At 37.3% G+C, this 24,442-nt stretch overlaps 1 protein-coding gene across 2 annotated transcripts; it reads right to left on the bottom strand.

Moving 5' to 3' along the window:
• Positions 1-446: 446 nt before the first annotated feature.
• Positions 447-18,342, bottom strand: LOC113099673 (zinc finger and BTB domain-containing protein 34-like). 2 transcript variants are annotated; one of them, XM_026264562.1, is made up of 3 exons: positions 17,909-18,032; positions 17,647-17,774; positions 447-8,628 (listed from the first exon to the last, which is right to left on the bottom strand). In XM_026264562.1, exon 3 carries the CDS (start codon positions 8,592-8,594, stop codon positions 7,062-7,064), a length of 1,533 nt encoding a protein of 510 aa, XP_026120347.1. In that variant the 5' UTR covers positions 8,595-8,628; positions 17,647-17,774; positions 17,909-18,032; the 3' UTR covers positions 447-7,061. The 2 variants fall into 2 exon arrangements, with proteins under 2 accessions (XP_026120347.1, XP_026120346.1); XM_026264561.1 differs by lacking the exons at positions 17,647-17,774; positions 17,909-18,032 and adding an exon at positions 18,065-18,342.
• Positions 18,343-24,442: the final 6,100 nt, after the last annotated feature.

The raw sequence follows: 24,442 nt of genomic DNA on the forward strand, positions 1-24,442 counted from the left end.
ATGGCCCTGCTTTAAGAGTCACATTAAATCAGTTTATGGGACATGATATTGTAGGTTTGTCAGCTCTTACCAGCTTGATCAAAGTCCACCAGGTCAGTTTTTGCCCCACCAGCTGGTAATCCATCTGACAAATCTAGATCCAATTTCAGACCCAACACAATACATTTTTTGACTGATATATTTAGATTTTAAATGTATACAGTAGTGATTATTATTATTATTCATTTAAATACAAATAAGGATGTTTATTCAAAATGAATATGCATAGGTCCTGCTCAAGCCCTTATAAAATGTAAACTGTAGTTGCAGCACGTCTACATATTACTATTTTAATTGACAGTAATTAATCTGCTGTGCATGTGCGCCATCTAGTGGACATCCGCATGAATGTACAAACACATTTCAATGCATATTTTATATGCGTGAATGAGTAAAGCAAAGAGACATTTTGCCAAATCAGCATCTTTATTGTACAAACAAATGCATTTTTTATCTATTGACATTTCTTTGTATCATAAAAAAGCAATATACAAGCTTTAAGAACGAAAATAAAAAGCAGCACAGAATGATTATGAGTAAAATATATAATTTGAATAAATATAACTTTATATTTCATGCTATAAAATAAAATTCATAAATGTTGAGTTAATTGTTACAGCATCAGCTAGCTGCATGTACTTCATAGTTGTATAAAACAGTAGATTTCTGAGGTTCAAAGTTGGGTTGTGAGGTTGTAGTATATGGATGACAGAAGGTTGGACAGAGTGCTACTTATACGATAAGACCTAAAGATCTGCTTTCCTCAGCGGTGAAACTCACATGCTTTCGGGAAGAGCAAGAACGGAAACATTTAGGTGCGTCTTACCACACCTATGAGGCAGACTGTATCGGGAACCAATGACTGAGGAGTTGTTTCCCCACCTGAAGTAAAAGTGCAAGCTTAGTTTTGGACGCACAAAGATCATTGCGCATCCAAAATGGCATTTTCTGAATACTAGTAAACCCTGAGTTCTACTTTTTACTTTTTGCAATGTCCAAAATACATGAGAGAACAAGAGTCTGACAGAGCTTGCATTAAAGGAATACTCATCCAGAAATTAAAGTCTGATGAAAATGCACTCAATCTCGGGCCATCCGAGAGGTAGAGGAGTTATCTTTATCAGAACACATTTATAGAAATGTAGCATTACCCCATTTGCCCACCAAGTGAATGGATGCCATCAGAATGAGAGTTCAAACAAAGTTTCCAACAAGTAATCCTCCAGTCCATCAATTAATGTCTTCTGAAGTGAATCTGCATGTTTTTAACTTCAAACCATAGCTTCCAACTAAAACAGAAGTCCTCGATCAATAGCACTGCTTTCTCCAGAGAAAAAGTAATCTTGTCTGAATCAGGGGAGAAATATGCACTAATCAAATTCACATTTAGAAGCCAAAACTAATTAGCCAAAACAAATATGTTGGTGGATTTTGATGTAAGAGGAGGACAACAGATGATGTATTTTTTCACTGGAGGAAGACTTATGAATTATGGACTGGTATTTTAACCAGACACAACAATTAAAAAGGCTTAATGATGGCTTCGTTTCTTACAAAAACACAGCTTTTCACTCCATAAGATGTGGATTACTTGTGGACCGTGATGTTTTTATCAGCTGTTTGAACTATGATTCTGACGGCATCCATTCATTAAGTGATAAAAAGCTTAATTTCTTCAAAGATGTTACATCTCGAAATTGCCATAGTACATTTTCAGCATATTTTCATTTTTGGGTGAACTATTCTTTTAAGAATTCTGATTGGCCAGTTATATCTGCATTTTCAAAGCATGAAGAAAGAAGATCTTTAGCATACACCATAGCGGCAGGTTACATCTCTCAAAGATCCCTTTCTTATTTGACAGATAAAAAATAAAAAAAAGATGCAACTTTTCACCAGTGGCACTGGTCGATGAAGTACAGACAGAATGTGGTGACCACAAAAACAAGAAGCCACTCTGTAGAAGCATATTTGTCCAACCTGTCCAAGTTTTCACATAAAAGTATATCTTAAAACATGAGAAAAAAAATCCTCTCCTTGCCATAAATGACCTCAGCTCCCTGACATCCTGAATGCATTCATTTTGAGACACAATCCTCCTGCAATCTGAGAGGCAGACAGACTCCAACGTAAAAAAAAAAAAAAAGGATCTTAAAAAGGTTATTGCTTTTGCATATTACACAGTGGAGACATGTTGGAAGTGGAGAACCGGTGGAAGACTTCAAGATTTTCTTTTCTTCAATATCTCTAGGTTTAGCTCAGTGTTCATAAACTACCTGAAGTAAGTCAACAGTTAAAAAGGACGAGCTGCAAAATCAAAAAGTAGTCCAACAGCCTTCCCTGTAAACCATCTTTTTTGATTATTGTGCATGGCACAAACTGAACTGGTTTTATGTGAACAAAGCAAGTGAATATGGACCATGAGTATCTAGGTCAAATGGCGGAGTATGACTCTATTAGTACAGTTCATTTAATCATTTACAAATGTATGTTAACCCCATATCACCGATTTAACATCTTTTTGCTTATACATTATAAAACCCAAAAAGAAACCTGACCAGTCGTAAAGCACCATTAAAGGGGAAACACATCCCAAGCAATAACATATTTGAGGCTTTATGAGTCCCATAAGTTGGGAGCATTACATGGTCAATTAATCCCTTATGGAATACATTATTTATTATTAAAAAAGTAAATCATTAAGTGCATGCCAGGTGAAATATCACATAAGAGATATAGCTATAAATGAAAATCACTTTCAAGTGTTAAGACAAAAACAAAAAGTAATCTGTAGTTTCGTATTTCAACGCGGAGGGCACCATGCAATTCTACTTGAACAATAAGTGGGCCGGCATGCATATTTCCCCCCGGACCAAACAATATACATAATACAGCGATCTGCTAACCTGAAAGCATCATCTTTCTGATGAGATTATAGCCAAGCATAAATCAACTAACTTTTTTTTTCTTTTTTTTTTTTCTTTAAGAGGAAGCTTCTGTATCGTGAAGCTGCTTGATTGTCCCATTTTACTATCTCAGCATATTCACTTTGTGTGGAAACTGCATGATGATTCTGACGTGAAAATCTCTGTCGCTTCAATGCATATCGATCCCCTACAAATAGGATGTTTTCCCATAGAAACAAAAAGAATGATACAGAATAAAACATATACAACTATACAGACAGAACCCTTACTGCATGTGTCAATTACGATCTAACAGGCATATTGCTTTTGCATATACCTTTAGTTCAGTATTTTTTAAAAAGATCAGGCTGATACATTGATACCACCAAAAATAACAAACATGTCTGCCTTCTTTGAAAGAAACCCTCATCTCATTCCCATAATCTTGCATGGCAAAAAAAAAAAAAAAAAAAATTATCATATTGAAGTGATTCACATACACTTCAATTCAAAGGTTTGAGGTCAGTAAGATTTTTAAAAGGCTCACAGCAAAACACTAATATTGTGAAATATTATTATAATTAAAAGTAAATATTTTCTTATCATATTTAAAAATGTACATTTATTTCTGTGTTGGCAAAGCTGAATTATTAGCAGCCTTTACTCCAGTCTTCAGTGCCATATGACCCTTCAAAAATCATTCTTATATGTTTTTTTTTTTTTTTTTATTTAATTAATAATTTCTTCTAATTAAATGTTGAAACCATTAATGTTTTGCTGCTCAGTATTTTTTAGGGAAACCATATTTTTCTTTGATGAACAGACAGTTTAAAAGAACAACATTTATTTGAAATACTAATCTTTTATAACATTATAAATGTCTTTAGTTTATTATCTTTTTGATAAATTGAATGCATTATTTCTGAATAAAAATATAAATTTCTTAAAAAAAATAAAAATAAATCTTGCTGACATCAAACCGTAATGAAGACTATGTTTCACAATAAATCAACGTCCTTGACCAAAAAAAAAAAAAAAAAAACCTTTGTATTATCATTCTTTAAAGACCACAGTACAACATCCAAAATCTGTTCATCAAATACTAAAGCATACAGCTTTCATCGTAAAACATCATCTCAACAAAACCTACCTAACACCAATGTGTGAAACACATGACAGCCAATGCTATAAAATCCCGACAGGTGTTAGAGCCAGCATGAGGCTGGGAAATGAGACTGAGAAGATCTACGGATTCATTTGTTCCAGGGCTTGGTTTTGGTCTTTCTTTGTCCGCTGTGCAACATACCACACAAACCCTTTACAATTTTTGGTTTGCTCTTTGGTTAGTGGCCAAAGTTACGTTCACATTATCTAAGATGAACAGGAACATTATGATAAAAAGCAACAGAGAAAATCTAAACATGTTCAGCGAACAAAGCAGTCAGGCTTACAATGTTTCAAATGGCATAAATGGCATCTCATAGCACAGAACGACACCAAACATGCTGTCAGTAGTACAAGGTGTTCTGCGTTCAGAGTTTTGGCTCTTGATAACTGTAGTTATCACATTGGCTCATTGTTTAAAACTGCCACGAACTGATTCAAAGCTAAAAAAATACAAATAAAATAAAAGTATAAGGTTATTTCTCATTCATCTGCCAGTAATACAAGCACATGAAGAGATTTCAATGGCACAAATAATTCAGCATTCTAAAATTTGCACTTTGAGTGAAACTGGTTTTAAAGAGAGAGAGAAAGGGCAGAAGTCCTGAAGCTCGATTTGAAATCTCAGAATACTTTAACTGAGACTATTACTATTTTATAAAATAAAAATGGTATACGAGTAAACACCACAAAAGAAAAGTACACAAACTGAAAATGAAAACAGAACAGCACCATAATGTAAGTCACTGCGTATTTTAACTTGTCGTACTTTCAGAAACGAGTTTTGTCCAAGGCGTGATACTGGATGCGGTTCACAGAATTAAGGAGTTGTCTTGGAAGGATAATACCGGAGTTTCTAGACAAAAGGGAACACTGCTTACGCTAACTATCCTTGGCTAATGGTTGTTAAAGTTAACTTATGGAGGGCGTGGTAAAGTAAATATCCAAATGGTATTTCGGGCAAACTTGAAAGCACTTGAATCTTGTAAAAGCGAGGCATGTTTTAATCTGTCTGAGCATCGAGAACTATAAATCAAATTTACTGCACAGTCAGGGAAGCAGATGCTCGACTATAAAATAGAGTCCACAATACGCCATTTTACTTGTTTTGCATCTTATGTAGCCGCTTCTATCACTCCTTAGAATGAATCAAATAAGTGATAAGAAATAAAATGTATCTACAATTGGCATGTGAGACAACAAGGAGCCTTATTCAATCACAGGTCAAGAAAAAAAAATAAAAGTGAGGTATGACGTTTTGCACCAGTTACATAACAATGAAAATGGATGAGAAGAGATATTGTGGAGATAACAGGCATCCAGGGCTCTCTCTTCACAATACTAAACGTATAAAAGTGCCCACAACAGTGGTCCTGACACTGCAGGTTTATCTTATTACTGCTCGTTTGTAGTTTGAAACCCTACACTATACCTCCTGAATAAACAATACACCTCCATACAATTTAACGTTAACAAAAGCATACCGGCAGTAAGTGAATCTTCTTCAATTATACATTTCTGCACTGAAACATCATACGTTTTGGTCTATACATTGACAGATGCACAAGTGTGACAAGCCAAAGAGAGCTTCTTCTCACAGCTGTCTATTCAGCACCAAGGAGTTCTTTCGAGATTCAGCTGAATACAAGAAGAGCTGTTTGAAATTTTAACCACTGATCGAGCGTGTACATTAATGCTATAAATATTTCACCAAGACGTTTATTTCCCCCTTCTTCCTATGGCGGTATGGCCCTAAGGCAATTTTCATAACTTGCATGACTCCTGCACTACTTTTAGAAACGCATCTACAAATATATTAATATATAATTTAAACTTTCATTTTTAAAGGCACACCCTGCCCACCGGTGTTTGAAAAAACATAGAAAGAAAGAAAGTTGGCACGAAAGCAAAAGTAAAAAATGTGACTAAACATTTCTTAACTGAATAGAATTTTTGACTGTGCTGCTACTCTAGCACGAATCTGTGATTATACTGTTGATATTATACCTGAAACCAAATGGATAATATTACAGAAAGAGTTTAGAGTGACAGACTGTGATTTTAAGAAAAATATGGCATTTAAAAACTAATAATAATAATTCCTGGATCCTAGGAAAACACCACAGGTACACCTTGTACTAGAGTCTTGTACAATATTCTCATAGATGCGCACAACATGGCTGCTATGGAAAAATGAGCAAGATTAATCCAGAATTCATACAATCACTAAGGAATATTTCACTGAAGTTTCAAGCTTGGGTAGAGTGGAGATGTTTTGTTCAGGGGTTTCACCGCGACATTAATTCAAACCCTATGAAAACAAAACGAATGTGACTTTACTGAGAAAAGTTTCTTCCCCTCCATTCAGGTTCTTTGCTATGAGGTAAAACCTGGCTGGAGTTGACGACAAGCTACAAATACTGTCCATTATGAGTTTATGTTGAGGTTGTATAATGAGGTATTGAACGGATGGATCACAAAAAGAGCCTTGCACTGGCAGATAAACCATTCCTTGTGAGTGAGTGACCCACTACAGGCCACATGTGCAAAAACAGGTCAGGTAAAAGCGTGATATGACAAGCATCTCATCTGAGCTTTCACATTATTCATTATTGCAACATGCCTATATTACTCTGTAAATATGTTGAAAAACATGGAAATATATATATATATATAGATATATATAAAAAATGTGATAAAACTTTTAGGAGGCCTTGATTACAGAGACCTCCTCCCCGATTATAGGACTCCTTCCCTTTGAAAAGCTCCTTAAAAACTTTCTCTCGATCTTTGTCCTGTGTAGAACTTCCACAAAAATGGATGAGTAGAAAATGCGCAAGGCAGGTTATTTCTTGTCGTTCTTTAAAAACAGCTGGGCTTAATCATGAAACATGAACCCTTAATGCTTCCTTATTAGATAAGGAGGACCAACAACCAAATAAATGGAAAACTTTATTCTCTGTGTCCACGCAGGGGTTTGGATTGAGGGGTTTCTTCCGGACTACACTTGCCACTCTCTTCGCTGGGGGTTTTCGTTGACAAATCATCGGGATAAGCTGCTACGCAGGCTGCTTCGCCTTCGGAGGCATCCTCTTGCTCCGCTCTCTGGCCATCTGGTGCCTCTCCCAGCAAGTCAGTGTGATTGTTGACTTCCGTGCCAGAGGTCATGTGCTTCTTGCGCAAATGCTGATTGAGTGTGCCTTGGAAGGGAAAGCATTTGCCGCAGATCTGGCAGTGGAAGGGTTTGTTGTCCGTGTGGCCACGGATATGGTACTCCAGCTGATCTTTGCGGGTGTACTTCTTGCCGCAGAACTTGCAGACGAAGGGTGTAATGCCCATGTGCAGACGCATGTGACGGTCCAGGCTACCCTTTTGGTTAAAGGACTTGCCGCAGTAGATGCAGATGAGGCGCTCGTTGTAGGGGTACCACTGTCCGCGGAAACTCCGCTCTCTAACGTCATTCTCGAAGGTAGTTGCCGTTGCAGGTGGATCTCCTTCGGTGGCACCAGGCTTGAGCTGAGTAAGCAGATCGGCTTGAAGAGGCACGGGACGTTTCGGTCGGGCACGACCACCCCGGACGCTGCTGAGCAAGGAGCGAGATGGGCTAGAGGAACTCAGGCTGACGAAACAGGAGGAAGGCAGTGCTGAGTAAGTATATGCGGCAGAGGAAAGCACAGGCCCGTACGATCCCACGCTGACAGCCAACACCTGTTCTCCGTCCACCAGCTCTGTGTGGTAGCCGTCATCACCGGCCGATGAGCTATCGGAATAGCTGGGCCGGTCCGTTTTCTCCAGCTTGATATGGACATCTGTTACCTGTCCATCCTTGCCGATGAGGTCTACTTGTTCAGACTCAACCTCCATGGACACCTCCTGCTCGGATATGCTGTCGCTACTCCCTCGGTCTGACTGACCCTCTTCTGCCACTCCCTTACCTGAGCTTCGGCCCTCCCCGCAATGATTCTGCCGAGAATAGTAGGGTGGCGAAATCTGGGTGGGGTTTACAAAGATGCCTCCGTCTTTCACTCCGTTGCGGACAGCCCTTGAGGTGGTGCAATCATTATCTGGATCGATCCCAGTAGGCACAGGGACGCTGATCTTAGAGTGAATACCCTCAAGAATCTGTGTGCATTTGTCAATCACAGCCTGCATTTGGAGGAAGCTGGCAGCCGTGAGGAAGCTGATGACATCACGTAGACGCAATGACATTCGGCCAGTGTAGCAAAAGGCGAGCAGCTGCTCAAACACCTCAGGGCTCTTGATTACGGAGATGGAGAGGCCACTCATCGTGCCTAGCGATGAATGATCACGGAAGTACGGTGAACTGGCGGCCAAGACGGCCTTGTGGGCTCGGAATGGCTGGCCCTGAATGTGCACAATGATGTCGCACAGCTTGCCCTGGAGACGGAGCTCATTGAGCTGGTTCAGGACGGTATTGCTGAACTCAGGTACATCGAACTCTATGAGGCTACCACAGTCTTCCATGACTCACTAACGTCTCTCCTGGTTTGTAGGGAACCTTAGAAAAGAAAAAAGAAAAATGTGTGAGGAAACACATTTATAGGAATTAAAGGTACTCTAAATGAAAGGTAGAGTATATGTAAGCACAGATGGAAATTGTGTTTTTTTTTTTTTTCACATTCATTGATATCTACAGAATTCTACACTCTTTAAGTCGGGCTCCAAAAATTAATCCCAGATTTTCCCCTTCCAGGCATTGGAGATAATTTTTTTTTGAGCACATCGGTCGGTTCCCCATTTTAGCGTCTATTATCTTGTAATGTGAGACGTTTACAAATCGGGGTCATCCCGATCATATAAAACATGTCTGCTATTTAGGTCTTTAAATCAGTGTGATTACGGCTATGAATATGTCAGTAATTACACAAAAGCTGTTGAATAGTGGAGATGGAGGAAAATGCTTGTGGAAGTTTTGCAATAACACAACTGTATGTATAATGTGTCAAAAGGTACCACAACTGCAAGAGCAAAGAGAAGCGCTGGGGTTTTGAGCATACTGGGTGAATGCAGAAACCCACTAACATTAGTTGCTGAAATGTCAATGCCTGACTTAAACTGATTGTGTGATGTGCCACGATTGTCAAATCTTGCAGTGTGCGCATCAGGGATGGAAATTAACTTTGTCCACCGGCCACTGTGGTTGGTGGATTTCAAAATCTACCAGCCACTCAATGTTTTTATCAGCCACTTTATTGTTTTTAACCGACAATGTGTGAAAATTTATACTACAAGATCTACAATACTTGAGCAGTCTTTAATCTTAAATCTCAATATAATACTGACATTTTCTCTTTCAGTGATGATCAAAAATGCTGCTTATCTAGGCAGTTTACTAGGTTTTTAAACAGCCGACTCTTGCTGAAGTAGCTCATTCTCTCAGCTCCGTAGCCCAATTGGATGATACACTGCACTGAACTTTTTTAATGCACAGAAACATTTTTGTGATATTCTAAACAGTTTTTGTACGCATTAATAATGTTGTATTTAATTCCAAAGGAAAGGATTCACCAGTATAAGTGTAATTTTATTTTTATTTTTTTTCACAACACAAAATCACATGCATTTGGCTGGTGACGGGTGCTAATTTCCCTAATCTGCATGTTTAAGATTTAAATGTAAAATTATTATTTTATTTTTTAAGATTTGAGGAAAGAAAATTTGCTAAGATTTTTCTTATGCGTGTGTTGCAAACAGATTTCATAATCAGTTAGGATTTTAAAACTCTTGTAGCCCAAGCTTGGCATTAGAGAGGAAAAAAACTAATGCATGAAACTCTAGTAATAATTAGAGATGTTCCGATACCCTTTTTCTCTTCCCGATACCGATTCCGATACCTGGGCTCAGGGTATCGGCTGATTCGGAGTACTGATCTGATACCTGGGTGATTATCTGTATATACAGCTGTATATACTACTTGCCCTGTGTAAATTGCTAGAATTATTTTATGGTGTGCTTCAGACTTATCCCTTAATAAAACATGAACAAATATATGGTGAACTACTGTATTTATTACAGTATTTTTATTATCTGACATGAATTTGACAGTAATATTATTTATTTTCTTAAGCGAAAAAGAACTTCAAATGCAGCCAAAAATCTAACACCGCAAACTAAAAAAGGTATTTTAGTTTTACAATATAACTGTATAAAAAACTGCAATAAATAAGTCTAGGAATATAAAAAAATACATATATATTAATCAGACAATCTCTTTACAACAAAAGTAAAAAACAAGCAATCGTCTAAGCATAATCATTATTATTAATAGAGACGTATTATTATTACTATATAGAGACATAGCTTAATCTACTGTAGACTACAACAGTAGCTTATTATATTGTCAATTTACTCATGTTAAACCGAATAGTTTTCTCAAATGAAACTGTAAATTCTCATGAAGTGACGGTTTATGCGATCGTGTCCTCATATAGTGACACATGGCAGAGACTGCAAAACAGCGAGCTCCCGCGCATCTGCGCCCATCACCCACAGAGATGTAGAATTTGCAGGAGTAATACTGAAATAGTATTTTGCAGTTTAATATTCACAGACACTATTATATATATTTGGCTACAGTCTGGAGCCCTTGCGCTTAGACTAACATGGAAGCGACTGAACGCAGCTGCGGGTACCGAATATACTTGGGAGACGGTAACTTACTACCGATACTACAGAGATGCTGGTATCATCACATTTAAAAATTTTCAGCACCGACTATGGTTGGTCCAGTCTGAAATACTGCTAAACAGCGGACATACTGCTAACCATGCCGATGCCAGAATTTGTTGTGGTATTGGTGATATTTCCGATACTAGTATCGGAATCGGAAGAACTCTATTAATAATTAGGGTTTTAAATTCAAGACAATACAGTACAAATCTACACTTTAACCCTATTAACAAACAAAATGTGTTTTGGTACATACTGTACCAAAAACTGCTTACTGTCTAACCACACTTCCCTAGTCTTTTTACACATGATGAGAGTAAACATCCTGCTGTACTACTCAAATGTAACATCAAAATGAAAACAAAAAACAAAACTCCCATTTACTTACTGAAGGTATCTGTTAACTAGTGCATTATTCTTCAAATCAAGGAACATTAATTTTGCATATCACATTACCTAGATGTACTTAGTATATGGTTAGGGTTACTTGCATGAAATTATGCATAATGTATTATTATAATAGTAACTACATGTAACAAGGATACCTTAATGTTACCTGTATTTCTTTGAAAGAAGTGTCTTGTGCTAAGAAAGACTGTATTAAAAATTTATAAAACGGTTTTCTATTTTAATGTGTTTTAAAGTGTCATTGCTTCCTGTGATGACAAAACTGGATTTGCAGCAGTTATTACTCCAGTTTACAATGTGATATGATCCTTCCAATGCCATTTTGGTGTTCAGAAAATATTTCTCATTATCAATGTGCTGCTTAATCGAGGGAAATATTTCAGGATTCTTTGATAAACAGCATTTCAAAACAACATAATCTATTGATCTGATATGAATCTTGAGTTACATTATACATATCTATACTGTCAGTAATGACTGAACCCAAACTATTGAATACTAATGTATATGTTGGCATGAGTTTGTTTGGATCTCAGTGGGATAAATGTTTTGAAAAACCAGAACATTCTGTAATAAGACACTGCATCTGACTAATTTCACAGAGATTCATAAAGCAGAAAAAAAGCAGGCGAACATATGGCCAGTTTACTTTGGCTCTAGAGTGCAAGTTTTTGTAAAGCATCTAGTGCACACTTTGACCCAATCCTTTGTGTGAGCTTTACACTGAAACTAAAGCACTTTAAAAACTCAATAGACATCATCTCTTTAAATGACAAAAACAGCCTATAGCCATGACTGGTCTTCAAACACCTTAGATGTTTATGGGTGTGTTGTTCAGAGACATCTTTAGATCAAATTGATGCACGGCCAAAAATGATGTGGGAGAAAGAGTGATCCATCATTAAGAGCATAAAAGTACTACTGCAGGCACTAAATTTGCAAGTAACATGTTGAACAACACAACACATTATAAAAGCTGCATTTGAGAAGAAATTGAAAAAAGCTAAATTCCTATAATCTCGTAAAGGAAAGGCTGTTCATCTTATCTTCCTCTTTACAATTTTCTCTCTTAGCCCTCCTATTTCAGTTGTTTTATTAATGTTAAATGGATAATTCACCCAAAATTAAAACATTCTAATTCCTGTTATGTCCTTGTTCACATGTACATGAAGAAGACTTGTCAGAAAGGCATTGCACCACTGCTATGTGAACCAAGCTTAAACTCAAGTTTGACAGGTTGCCAGAGAATGTAAACTCCGTTGATCTTGTGGACCCAAGGGGGCAAGTGTCCTGGCAGCACTCCAGCGAGATGCAATCACGTATTTCGCACTCAGGCTCATGTCCCGAGGGGAGAGTTTAGGGGGATTTTAACTCTCGATCATTAAAAACAATAAAATCATTCAACTAAACTACTTCCTAATACTAGGGGTTACATGAGTACCAGACCAAGGGGCCTATTTATATGGTGGATTGGTGAAAAGATTGTCTGTTAAAGGTTAGCAATTTCTCAGTGAGATAATGCGGCAGCGTCAACAGTGATATAAGAGATTTGGCAACGGTCAACGTGCATGTCAAAGGCTAATTTTTTTGGCATCAACAGAGCTGTTCCAGTTGAAGTAATCGAGTTGCCTTGGTTCACTGCATGACAGATCTTCATGTCTAATAATAAGTTACTTATTGTATCTCTTAACTTGTGGATCAGCATTTTTGTTTGATCTAAAACTGCAATTTTACACGCATTCGTATTTCATACCAGACCAAATCTGATGATGAAATTAGGTAAACACCGTCTCAGCCTAATTAATCTTCCTTAGGATAATCTCAATTAGCCTTCTTTAAAGTATTATAGTCCTTTTTGGTTCCCAAATATTAGCAATCAGATCCAGACAATCACAGGCACAATAAAACTTTACATACTGTACACACACAAACATACACTACCCAAAATCCCTAAACAACAGTAAAAATAAAAGCTCAGGGCTAACCGGGAAAACTTCTTTTACTGGTTCACTGAGCAAGCCGTTAAGACTTAAAAACTGCCATATCAGCATTGGCAAACGAACACTGCAGAAGGCCTGCTTCAAGATAAGCAGCTTTTATCCTATTCTGCAAAATAAACCTTAGTCCAGTACTGCCAAAACTTGCTTAACATGCACAGTCTGGCAAGAGGAACCCAAAAGGCCGTGGGAGGGTGGAAAAGTGGCGAGTAGTGCTTTGCAAAGTTTGAGGGGAACTGTTTTTAAAAACTTCCATGAGAATACAGCGTATGCTATGCAGTGTGGTTTATCCAGAAAAATTGTGTCCATATATTCTAATGCACATGTGTGAGGGGCCCTATCATATGCCTTGCACAATGAGGTGCAAGGCACGATACAAGTGTTTTTTTTTTTTTTTTTGCTATTTTCACGTTCTGAGCCACTTTGTTTAAATAGCAAATGCATTTGCACCCGAAATGAGGCGTGTTCAGGCGCATTGCTATTTTGAGGCAAATGAAATAGACCGGACCAACTAAAACCTGGTCTAAAGTCAATGGCGCGGAATTTTTTGTTAAAGAGTGCATTAGTAATATGCGCCTAAAGGTGGGTCCACAACGCTCGTACACTCTGCTTATTACACACTCAGGGGTGTACAGCAGCACACAAAAATGGCAAATATTAAAAAAAAATTAAAGGGTTACGATATAAAAGATTGTTGTGTAAGTAGGCTACATAAATATAAAAATTTCCTACATGTCATAATGGATAGTCATTGTATGTTTTAGGATTAGGCTACCTATTTGCTTGCACATGAGCAGCTCAGTTTTCTCGGAGGCCGGCGACACACTGGATGCGTGGCGCAAGTGTCTCAGCTGCGTGGCGTGTCCGTTTTTAATTCTGCTCCCATGTTAACAGGTTAGAGCATGCAGACTGCCTGTGTGAGATGTGCGTCTCAGGCGCGGCTCGAGCCGCGCGGAAAACGCGTGCATGCTAGAAATAGAACCGACGCCTATTTTTCACGGGACACGCAAGCGTGTCGGAAGCGTTTCAAGGCAAAATATACAAGGAAAATATGTTTATATGTCATTTTGTACACAAATACATATTAATTCATGACATTTTGATATTTGAAAGTCTATAGGTTGGCATAAATTCAGATATAAATGTAATTTAAAAAATAAAATAAATTATTATAGATTTTCAAATATTTCACCTGTCAAACATACTCTATTTTGCCCTCAATACTGTTAACGGTGTCCTTAAAAAAAAAAGTTGATATTGTTGTCATGAAGACAAGAGCCTGGTTTTTTGGCGGCCTCCCTCTATGTTCACCTACAGCAGCAGCAGCACGTCAGGCATGCTTCTGGTGTGTAAAGACACGGAAAACGCGAAGCATCCACCACGCTTCTGGCATGCAGCAGAGACGCCACGCATCCAGTGTGAGACATGAGACATGTCACCGGCCTGAGACATGTTCAGTCTTTTGCACTTGCCGTGTAAACAGTAAATCCGTCATTGCCCAAACACAATTGGCTCTTAAAAGGAATGAGAGATAAGACTCGGATTGGTTTATTGCACGTTATGCCCAAAACACACCCATTACCAATTAAGAGAATAGGTTTTAGACCATGCGCCAGGTGTGCCGACCATGTGCTTAGATCGCCAAAATAGGGCTTGAGGTCTTAAAATGACAACAAAGCCTAAGGTGCTGCTGTCTGTATTATAAAAGTGTTGATTTATCACTGGCCAGATGGGGTCTTAATAAAAGTTGTCTGTCTAGGCAGTAAATGCATTTTTTTGTGACTAAAGAAAATTGAGAAAAAGAGCTGTTGTGAAAAAAAGGTAGGGAAACTTCCAACACCCATAATACATTGGGCTCAATCAGACTATCTAGAGCGTGGACACAAAATTTGAAAGTACGATCTGTAGTTTTCACAAAGTCCACCAGTTGACAGCTTTATTTCAATTCTTAATGTTGAGTCTTGAAGAAAATAAAAGTATTTTTATTCAAACAAACAGTAGTAAATACAACAATCTCTAATCATGTTTATATAACCGCTAGCATATCTATCATGATAATATAGCCTATATCTCAACAACACAGCAGCAGCTAGCTCGAAAGGCTACCGAAAAATGGGTCAGAAGCTCTGGGTAACATCCTTGGTCCCAGGCATGAGGCTACACCAAAGGAATCTTCAGTTAAAACACTAACATATTGCTCCCAATCGTGACAGGAGAAAGATCATAAAAAGGCCAATGTGCATTAGGAACATAGTCCAGGCCTGTTTTGTGCCTCCTCCCATTGCCATCTACGAGTCCAGCCATTCGGATGGCAAGAAAAGAAAAGCCGGCTACATCAAAGGGAAACTGCTGCACAAATTCGAAAGGATAATTAAGAATCGCTATAAAAGAACTGGCAAGGGAAATCAGCCAGGCTTTGCATATCTTACAGGCATAATCAGAGTGGATAAAAATACCACCAAGTCATTCTGTTTTGCTTCGGGTGCGCAGGTCAAAGGCATCCTTTCTTCTTTCCCAAGTCGATCCCCATTGAAGCTGGCCAAGAGATGAGGAACACACAGCCAAAGCCCACTGAACCGCAAGCTTCAGGAACAAACTGCTCTTGAACATTCCCAAAAACTTAAGTATTATACTAACAGCAGAAGTCATTAGATTCAGAAGCAGGTAACAAAAGCTGGAGCACCGGAGGTGATGTCTTGTGTAAGATACAAGAACAACCCTACTCCCCCCCCTACACATACTATAAATCTGCCATAACAGGAGGACTTTCAAACCAAAACCCTTTAACAGCTAATACTGAGGAGAAGCAGCCACAGCCACAAAAATGAAAGGTTTATCGAGTGCAAAGCAATAACGCACACGGCTTAACTGTTTTGGCATCTTCTGTTCAGACAAGCCTGTTGGGAAACATTCCTAGTGGTTAGGAGGGACCTTTATGCCTTCAGAGACGCCATAAGCGCACCTATAGAATTAGTGAGCAAAATACGCCTTTTAAAAAGACAAGGAACCGGGGAAATCCACTGAGAAGACAGTTTGAACTTCCTGATGAGCAAACAAATATTTTTACTTTCAATATCAGATATTGTTCAAGTAGACATTTTTCAGGTACATAATCACCTTGAAAATATGCCAGAGGTTTCTACAGAACCTGAGTAAAAAAAAAAAAAAAAACCCGGAATGCTCTTACTCAAGTTTCACTCGGATATCCTTCCTATAGAACGTAACTGTGCCCACCCACTTTTTCCTGTGTGGTTGGTTAAAGGAGAATTTTCCCCATTGGTTTTTAAAAGGTTTTAGGCCATGAACCAAGCCAATAAGCTACGAAGTGAATCACAACGTTACAGACTTTAATTTGAAGAAAGAAAAAAAATGTATCTGAAATTCAGTAAAGTCAAAGGTCATGAAGTCATGTGCATTTATCGGAAGGAATTACAATTGCATTGCGAATGGCAGAATTGAATTGATAGAGACATACAGAAAAAAAAATGACATATTACGGGTTATCGTTCAAAATCTATTGCCCTATGAAAGAAAGATTTTTCCTTTCAGAACCTGATTGTTGCACTCTTTTATTGTTGTGTACTGCTGTGATACATTTAGCCTACTAACCTGCATTTGCCAATTAGCAGCCACTTTTATCCAAAAAGACTAATAAATGAGGGGGAAAAATGCAAGCAATGTATCACACTTCTACAAACCAGTACTTCAAAAACTAGATATCTAGAAAACTAGATATGTGGGAAAGTAAAGAAAATAAAACTGTCCTGCCTTTAACACTTTGGCCTTTAAACCTCACTTACGTCTTGATTGTGTGAAGTATGATTTTATTTCAAGTATTATAATAGAGCCACTAATCACATACAATACAAACAGGCAAAACAATGTCCAACGATTCAGTTTTAAAAAGATTTAAAAAAAACAAAAACTTTCACGACAGAAAAATCATTATGGCACATTAACAACTTTTGAAAGTGAAACTATAAAAATTATTTTCTCATTCTTGCACAACACTCAGACTTTACTTTCCCTTTATGCCAATAAAAGTTTTAACTTACAGACACAGCACTCATTTTCATTTTGGGTGAACTAAAACTAGTAAACTTGTGACAAAGTCATCCCCTTAAACATATGTCATAATGGCTTTTGTCACTCATTGCTTTTGACGATCAACTTACTAAGCTAAATAAATATAGTTTCACTTTAACTTTAAATAAATCATTACCACCTTGGCAAATAAATCAGTAACAGCTCAATAAACTCTGGTTGTTTCAAAACCTAGTGAGTTGTCTAAAAAGACAGCATTTGAAGGCATGACTGTACCATCAAACGAATTTATAATGTACAAACGATATATAGGTAAATTAGGCGGTTCACTAGTTTAATGACTTACACTTTCGATATTTAAATACCTTAACGTAATAAGTAAATGAAAAGTAACGTACTTCTGTCTCACGTCTCCTGTTGTAATCAAAAGTTGTACTTGTCCAAACACAAACAGGAGGGTGGGAAGTGGCCCACTGTCTTCTGATTGAGGGGAATGTGGAATGTGGAGGTTGGCAGCTAACACTGACTGCATCGGAGTTGAAAATAAACACGTAAGCTACGTTTAAGAGTTAAAGAGCGGTGTAAAATGGTAAGGTCAGATCGTGACAGATTCGCTCGGATAGGCAATGTTAATCTGCCCCGCGCTGCATGCGAACTCACCCTCATTACACCAGGCTAGCTCGCACCAAAGCTGTCACGGAATGCTAACAAGTTAGCCGGTTAGCGACATCTACTTAGAAGCGTCCGGTATAACCGCGTCAAATACAACAACCATGACGTCAGAGCGAATATAAAGCGCAAATCAAAATATCTCACCTTCTCTGATCAAACGTCGCCCATTCCTTTGCACAGCGACTCGCTTTAGCTCCAGCCTGGCCTCCTCCTTCCCCAGCTGTGCTCCTCAGCCGTTGCTATTTTTCCAGCTCTCTGCCCAACCGGAAGTGGACGCGTGCTGTCTCCAGGGGACGCGCTGTGTCTCTCGAGTTTCTTGACGCGCTGTCAGGGAAGTCGCTCGATAGATGCTATAGAGATCAGCGGTAGGGCTCGCCCCCTTCCCTGCGACTTTTTGGTACAAGGGTCAGACGGTGTATGTTTAAAGGTGTTCGCTTTGTTGCAATAATTTCAGTGAAGAGTATCCAGAATTCACTTCCGTGAATAACGTAACATACTAAACAAGATTCTGAGGCCGGATAATAAGGACAACAAAGTCTACTTAGAAGTCTTCTTAAAAAAAAAGAAATAATTAAAATAATAAGTATAATAATAATTATTATTATTATTCGAATATAGATAATGTTATACATGATAGGTAAAAATTGATAGCCTGAATGCACTGTAAGTCGCTTTGGATAAAAGCGTCTGCTAAATGCATACATTTAATTTAATTTAATTTTTAATTTATAATAATTATTGATATATTATTATTGCATTATTAATTATTACAATAATAACAATTATTCATATATTATTATTATTGTTAATAATAATAATAATAATATAATGTTATGTTTATTTAAATAGCAGGGGGGGGGGGATGTACATGCTTAACCTACTCCTTGATTTTTAAGAAGACTAACTCGTATTTAAACCAAACGTTATCATCAAACTCGGAATGAGGTCAGAATGACCCAGGTGCCTCCCTCAGCCTGCCAGTTTCGAGCTCTTTTACTAGATCCAACAGCAGAGGGAGCCATTGGCTAAATTAACAAAAGAGAAGAGGTCTGGTCACATTGTTGCGTAAACAACCGTGATAATACTCTATACAGGCATAAATTATGTTATAAAATCATATCTATAATTATAATGTAGAACAATGACAGAAATAATGTATTGCGTAGGTTACAGAATTTACTATATTTAAATATTCTGTTCTGCAGCACTGTATTATCTACATTTATGTCAGTCCACAACAGTCAAGACGTTGTTTCAGCTGGATGCAAAGAAGAACTTTTGGTATTTTTTTTTATTTTTTTTTTGCAACTAAATTTTTATGCTCAATATCTCTGTACTTAAGCCAGAAAACCAATTGATAGCCCTGATAACTTTTTTTCAGTCATAGTGTGGAGCCAACTCAAAAAAAAAAAAAAAAAAAAAAAAGAGGAAAACAAACAAATTAGTTCTTTGCTGAAGCCAAGGTGCTGGAAAGGACTGCTGTATAACCTTTATTTTTAAGAGTTAATCTGGTACAACCCTCTATTACAATAATTTATTACTACACCACATATGACAATTCTGTAGAAAAGAAAACAACAACAACAACAAATTTGATCTGTATCCATTTGATAAACTTTATAATTTCATAGTTATGTCATGCTTCAAAACCTTTGATTTATTTACATCATTCATTTACATAGTCTCAAGGGCTACATTTAGAAGGATATTTTTGGAAATGAACCAATGTATGCAAAGAGGTCTGTTTGAAATTCCCCAGATGTGTTCATTTATGTGTTTATTTGCTGGAAGTAAATATTTCAACTGCAAATACAGGATGCCTTTGAGCACATTTGGTGCATTCTATAACCACATCAAGTTTACAGATTGAATATTGGACTGAATTACTGTCATTTACAGTTTGTCCTGAAATATTTGACATTTTACACATATCCAAACATTATAACCTGTTAAAATATTTACATATGTCATTTCACTCACATGATCATACTGCAACCAATCATGTGCCTTTTTTGGCCTTTTATGTTGCTTCAAAATATTGTTGTTTTTGCACTTAATGTAAATGCCAGCATAAATCATTTTGGCCCCCAGATGTCTAAAAAATGTAAACTAAATAGATTCAGTATTTAAAGTCTCTAAAACAGCACCATTGTTCCTCCCACTGCATCGTAATGCGGTATTAGTTTTTTTTTTTTTTTTTTTTTCACTTCAGCCGAGAAAGAATGTTATCCACAATGAGCTTTTTTCATCATCTTATTTGAGAGACAGCTTGGCCTCAGAAATGAATATCTGACCTAATCTGAGTGCAGGTGGGTGACCAGTGTAAGGAGCAAAATCGCTTTGTCATCGCGCATGTTAAACAAGTCTCTCTTCTATTCTCTGACAGTAAGATAATTCCCCCCCCCATTAAAGAACCACACACACACACACACTCACATACACACACAAACACAAGAAATACATAGCCACAGGTATGGGGTGATTAGAAATGGTTTTGTTGACCCCAAGGGGTGATGGTGATATTGATAACATTTTCAAACAGTCTCGCTCATCAAAAGGTTTCCTGTTGAAGTTGTAATCTTCCTTGAAATAGGGCTTTGTTAGCCACTGCGCCATTCACTTGACCGAGAATTCCTCGGCTGTAAGCTAATGGGGATGATTTTGAGCAGGGTCGGCATTGGGGATCAGAGCTGGGGACCCGATCGGGGTGGCCCTGGAGCTCAGAGGTGCCTTACGGCGATTTGTAGTCCAGGTGACTTTGCAAATTCCCCTCCAGCTTAAGACAGGCCTAGCTGGATGATCATTTTCTAGACTTTCCCAAGTCAGCATGTCAGGGATCAAAAACAGCGAATTAAGTATGTGATTAAAAAGTCTAGTCGACGTTATTTGACTCAAAAAACACTATTGTTTAAAAGTTTGGAGGCTTTGAATGAAAGTAATAATTATACAATAATGATAACATAAGGATCACATACAAATAGTTTAGACAAAAAATATTAAGCAGCATTTTTTTAAGTTGTAAGTATGTGATTCAAATGCCTTTGTCGACCTTATTTGACTCAAAAACACTACTGTTTAAAAGTTCGGAGGCTTTGAATGAAAGTAATTTTATTCACTAAGAATATATATCATATTAATCATAAGTGACAGTAAAAACATTTCTAATGTTACAAAAGATTATACTTTACATAAGAGGTGTTCTATTGTAAATGTATCACAGTTTACACACACACACACACACACAAAAGCAGCAAGCACAATTTTTTCAAAGTTGTACATAAAACAAAAGAAAAGAAAGTTGCTAGTAAATCTCTTTATTTTTATTGCATCTTTTTTCAACATTGTGAATAATAAGAAACATTTCTTGAGCAGCAAATCTGCATATAATTAGAATGACTTCCGAAATATCATGTTACACTGGAGACTTGAGTAATTATGCTGAAAATTCATTTTTGGGACCACAGGAATAAATTACATTTCAAAATATATTAAAACAGAAAAGTATTATTTTAAATAGTAATAATATTTCAGATTTTTTTTTTCATTTTACAGCACTATTGATAAAATGAAAGCAGCCTTTGTGAGCATTAGAGACTACAACTATATTTATTTTCACTGATGAAACTATTGATTGTATCAGTCAATAAATCAACCAAGAGATGGATGTTGGTCATTACTAATATGATTTATGCACCAAAAATCTATTCTTTGCTCCTTAAAAACACACAAAAAACGATTTTAGACGTAACCGTGCCAATGACAGATCAAAAAGTCCCGTGATGATTGACGGTCTGCCGTTGATAGCTGCAGATAGAGATCAGAGTCCCTCAGGTTTACAGGTGCACTGCATTCTTGGCCAGCCAGCGCTGTGTTACAGGTGAATGTCACTGCAGGGTGTTAACTGATCTTTAGATTTCTTCAAAAGCCAAGCTTGACCCTCAGATAAAGATATTATAAAGGAATTCAGACAGTTTCTAAAACAAATGAAGACTCTGGTTTGTTACATTTTAGTAACACACCATGTTCAAAGCTGGAAAGTGAGTTGAAATAGTAAAGCTATTTTTCCTATAGGCTACTAACTTAACCATGAATTGGCCATTGTTTTTTTGTTTTTTTGAATGTGCTCCGGGAGTCCAGAAATACCTTGGCTGTCAGCACCGGGACAGAACAATAGCCTCCCAGTCCTGTAAAACCCAGGATCACTGAGGGAGAACATACTTTCCAATAGCAGGTGTTTGAGTCTGTCAGTACCTGCTCCTCACCACGACTGCCGGTGAAAGGCTCGGGTTGTCCAGGTGTGCGTGTGTGTGTGTGTGTGTGTGTGTGCAGGACTTATGCCTCTAAGGTTACTATTTGGCAAAGTCGGGGACTGAAACATACTATAAGGTGATCAGATTGTGGAGCATGTTCATATCTCACGTGTTTTGTCAGTGTAATTCACACATTTACAAAGGCACTGCATTTAAAAACGTTTTCACATCCTTCGTGCTTAGGGTTGCTGAATGCATTTTTTTTGTGTCATTTAAAAAAGCAAAACATATCTGGCTCTCAAATCATTTTCTCACAGTGTTTTTGTGCTGAAAAGAACAATGTTTATTTAGCTGGAAAACTCAATTTTCTTCGTTTCAAACTTCCTCCCTGAACGTTTTAGTGTGTTCATAAAGCTTCTATATACAATCCCGCAAACCAGCATCCTCAGTCACTTACGAGGCACTGTGCATTTATTAATATGAGCAAAAGACTAATTATTTGGAGTTATAAAGGCTGTGAGAAGCCTTAAAAGTTTAAAACTGACATAATCATCACTAAAAGTATGATGTAATCCTGAAACATTCATTTAATATCACACTTAGTCCTTAGAAGCAAATGATATTCTCAAGCAGTTATACATGTGTGTGTAATGATCGGCCTGCTCAAACTCCCATCTGTAGTTCATTGTCGCTTCACTTGATAATTTTACACCTAATCACCACTTCTGCACCCAAATATAGTGAGCTCTAATGATAGATGATAATCATGCAATATATGCCTGAAGCATATTGATGTGAGGTTTCCCACACAGAAACACTGTGGTGATTGAATTTAAGAAATAAAGCACTCTCATCTGGCACCCAGTGGGTGATCAGAGTTATTCGGCTTTTGCGTTTAATAACATTTGCAAAAGGCGACGATGGTAGATAAACATAACCGTTAGACTGTCACAGTTTGTATTCAGTCAGCTTCACAAAGTATTCTTTATCCTATTTAATACCTTAATACAAGATTTTGAAATTTTATACAGACAGACAGAGTGTGTGTGTGTGTGTGTATATATATATATACACACACACACACACACACACACACACAGTATTATTGTATATCTTCTGTCTGTCTGATAAAGACAATAGGTATTGTTTTCCAAATCCTACAATAAGGTATATTATATACCTATATATGTACGTATGTATATAAAATACATTTTCAGATTTATGTTAAATGCATTTGAATTTGTACAAAATACCTAATCAATAACACACACACACACACACGCACGCACACACACATGTATATATATATATATATATATATATATATATATATATATATATATATATATATATATATATATAAATATACATACAAGTATATTTTAGATGGCTTTAGTTCTTTAAACATTTTCAGTCTAAATATATTATTGTCCAAAATACATGGTAAAAAAAAAAAAAAATTCAGCATGTCGATTTTTCCTCAATATAGGAAATTTTTTATCTATATTTTACAATTTTATATTTTATATTTTATTTTATTTTGTGTATTCTTAACACTATATACACTAAAACATACTCTTCTCTATCATTATCATTATTTTTAAAAGAACAATCTTTTCACTGACATACAACTTTTTTTTCTTTTTCTTTTTCTTTTTTTTTTTGTGCTGTACACAATGTACAAGGCACAAAAAAAAAAAAAAAAAAAACGTTTAAATGAAAAGAACAATCATGAGATTTTATATCCTCTCCACAGAGATGCATTATCACATTGCAGTTGCCTAAGAAATTAAGCCAAATTGTGGATATAATGGCTGAGGCTTGAGAGAACACAACGTGGGGGCCTGAACGGGGGAGAGCGGATGAGTGATTCCTGGCACAAGCGGAGAGAAAAGAGAGAAAGAAGGAGACAGAAAGAGTAAGAGCGAGAGAAGTATACTGACTGGTGCTTAGTTCGAATGAAAGCTCCTGCTTTGCGGACCAGAGATCAAAACTGAAGGGGCCGGTCTGGGTCTTCACCTGGGCTCTTTGTCATTGATAAGTCTGTCATCCCTGCTGATATTGGAGCAGTAATGGCAACCGATGATTAGCCCACTCCTGAGCCATTAACCACATTTCTTATCCCTCTGCTCATGCTCCGCAGGGGAAAGACACACAAAGAGAGCCTTTATAGCCCTTCAGCCTTAAACTCCAAGGCCGCGTCCACCTGACCTGAAAGGCACAACTGTTACGTCCCTTCACCGGATCGCAAAAGAAGAAGAAGTCCGGGACC

The sequence above is a fragment of the Carassius auratus genome, unplaced genomic scaffold (assembly GCF_003368295.1).
Source record: "Carassius auratus strain Wakin unplaced genomic scaffold, ASM336829v1 scaf_tig00217008, whole genome shotgun sequence".
Classification (NCBI taxonomy): domain Eukaryota; kingdom Metazoa; phylum Chordata; class Actinopteri; order Cypriniformes; family Cyprinidae; genus Carassius; species Carassius auratus.

Coding starts and splice junctions, on each gene's coding strand:
- LOC113099673 (XM_026264561.1), bottom strand. CDS start 8,594: ATGGAAGACTGTGGTAGCCTCATAGAGTTCGATGTACCTGAGTTCAGC.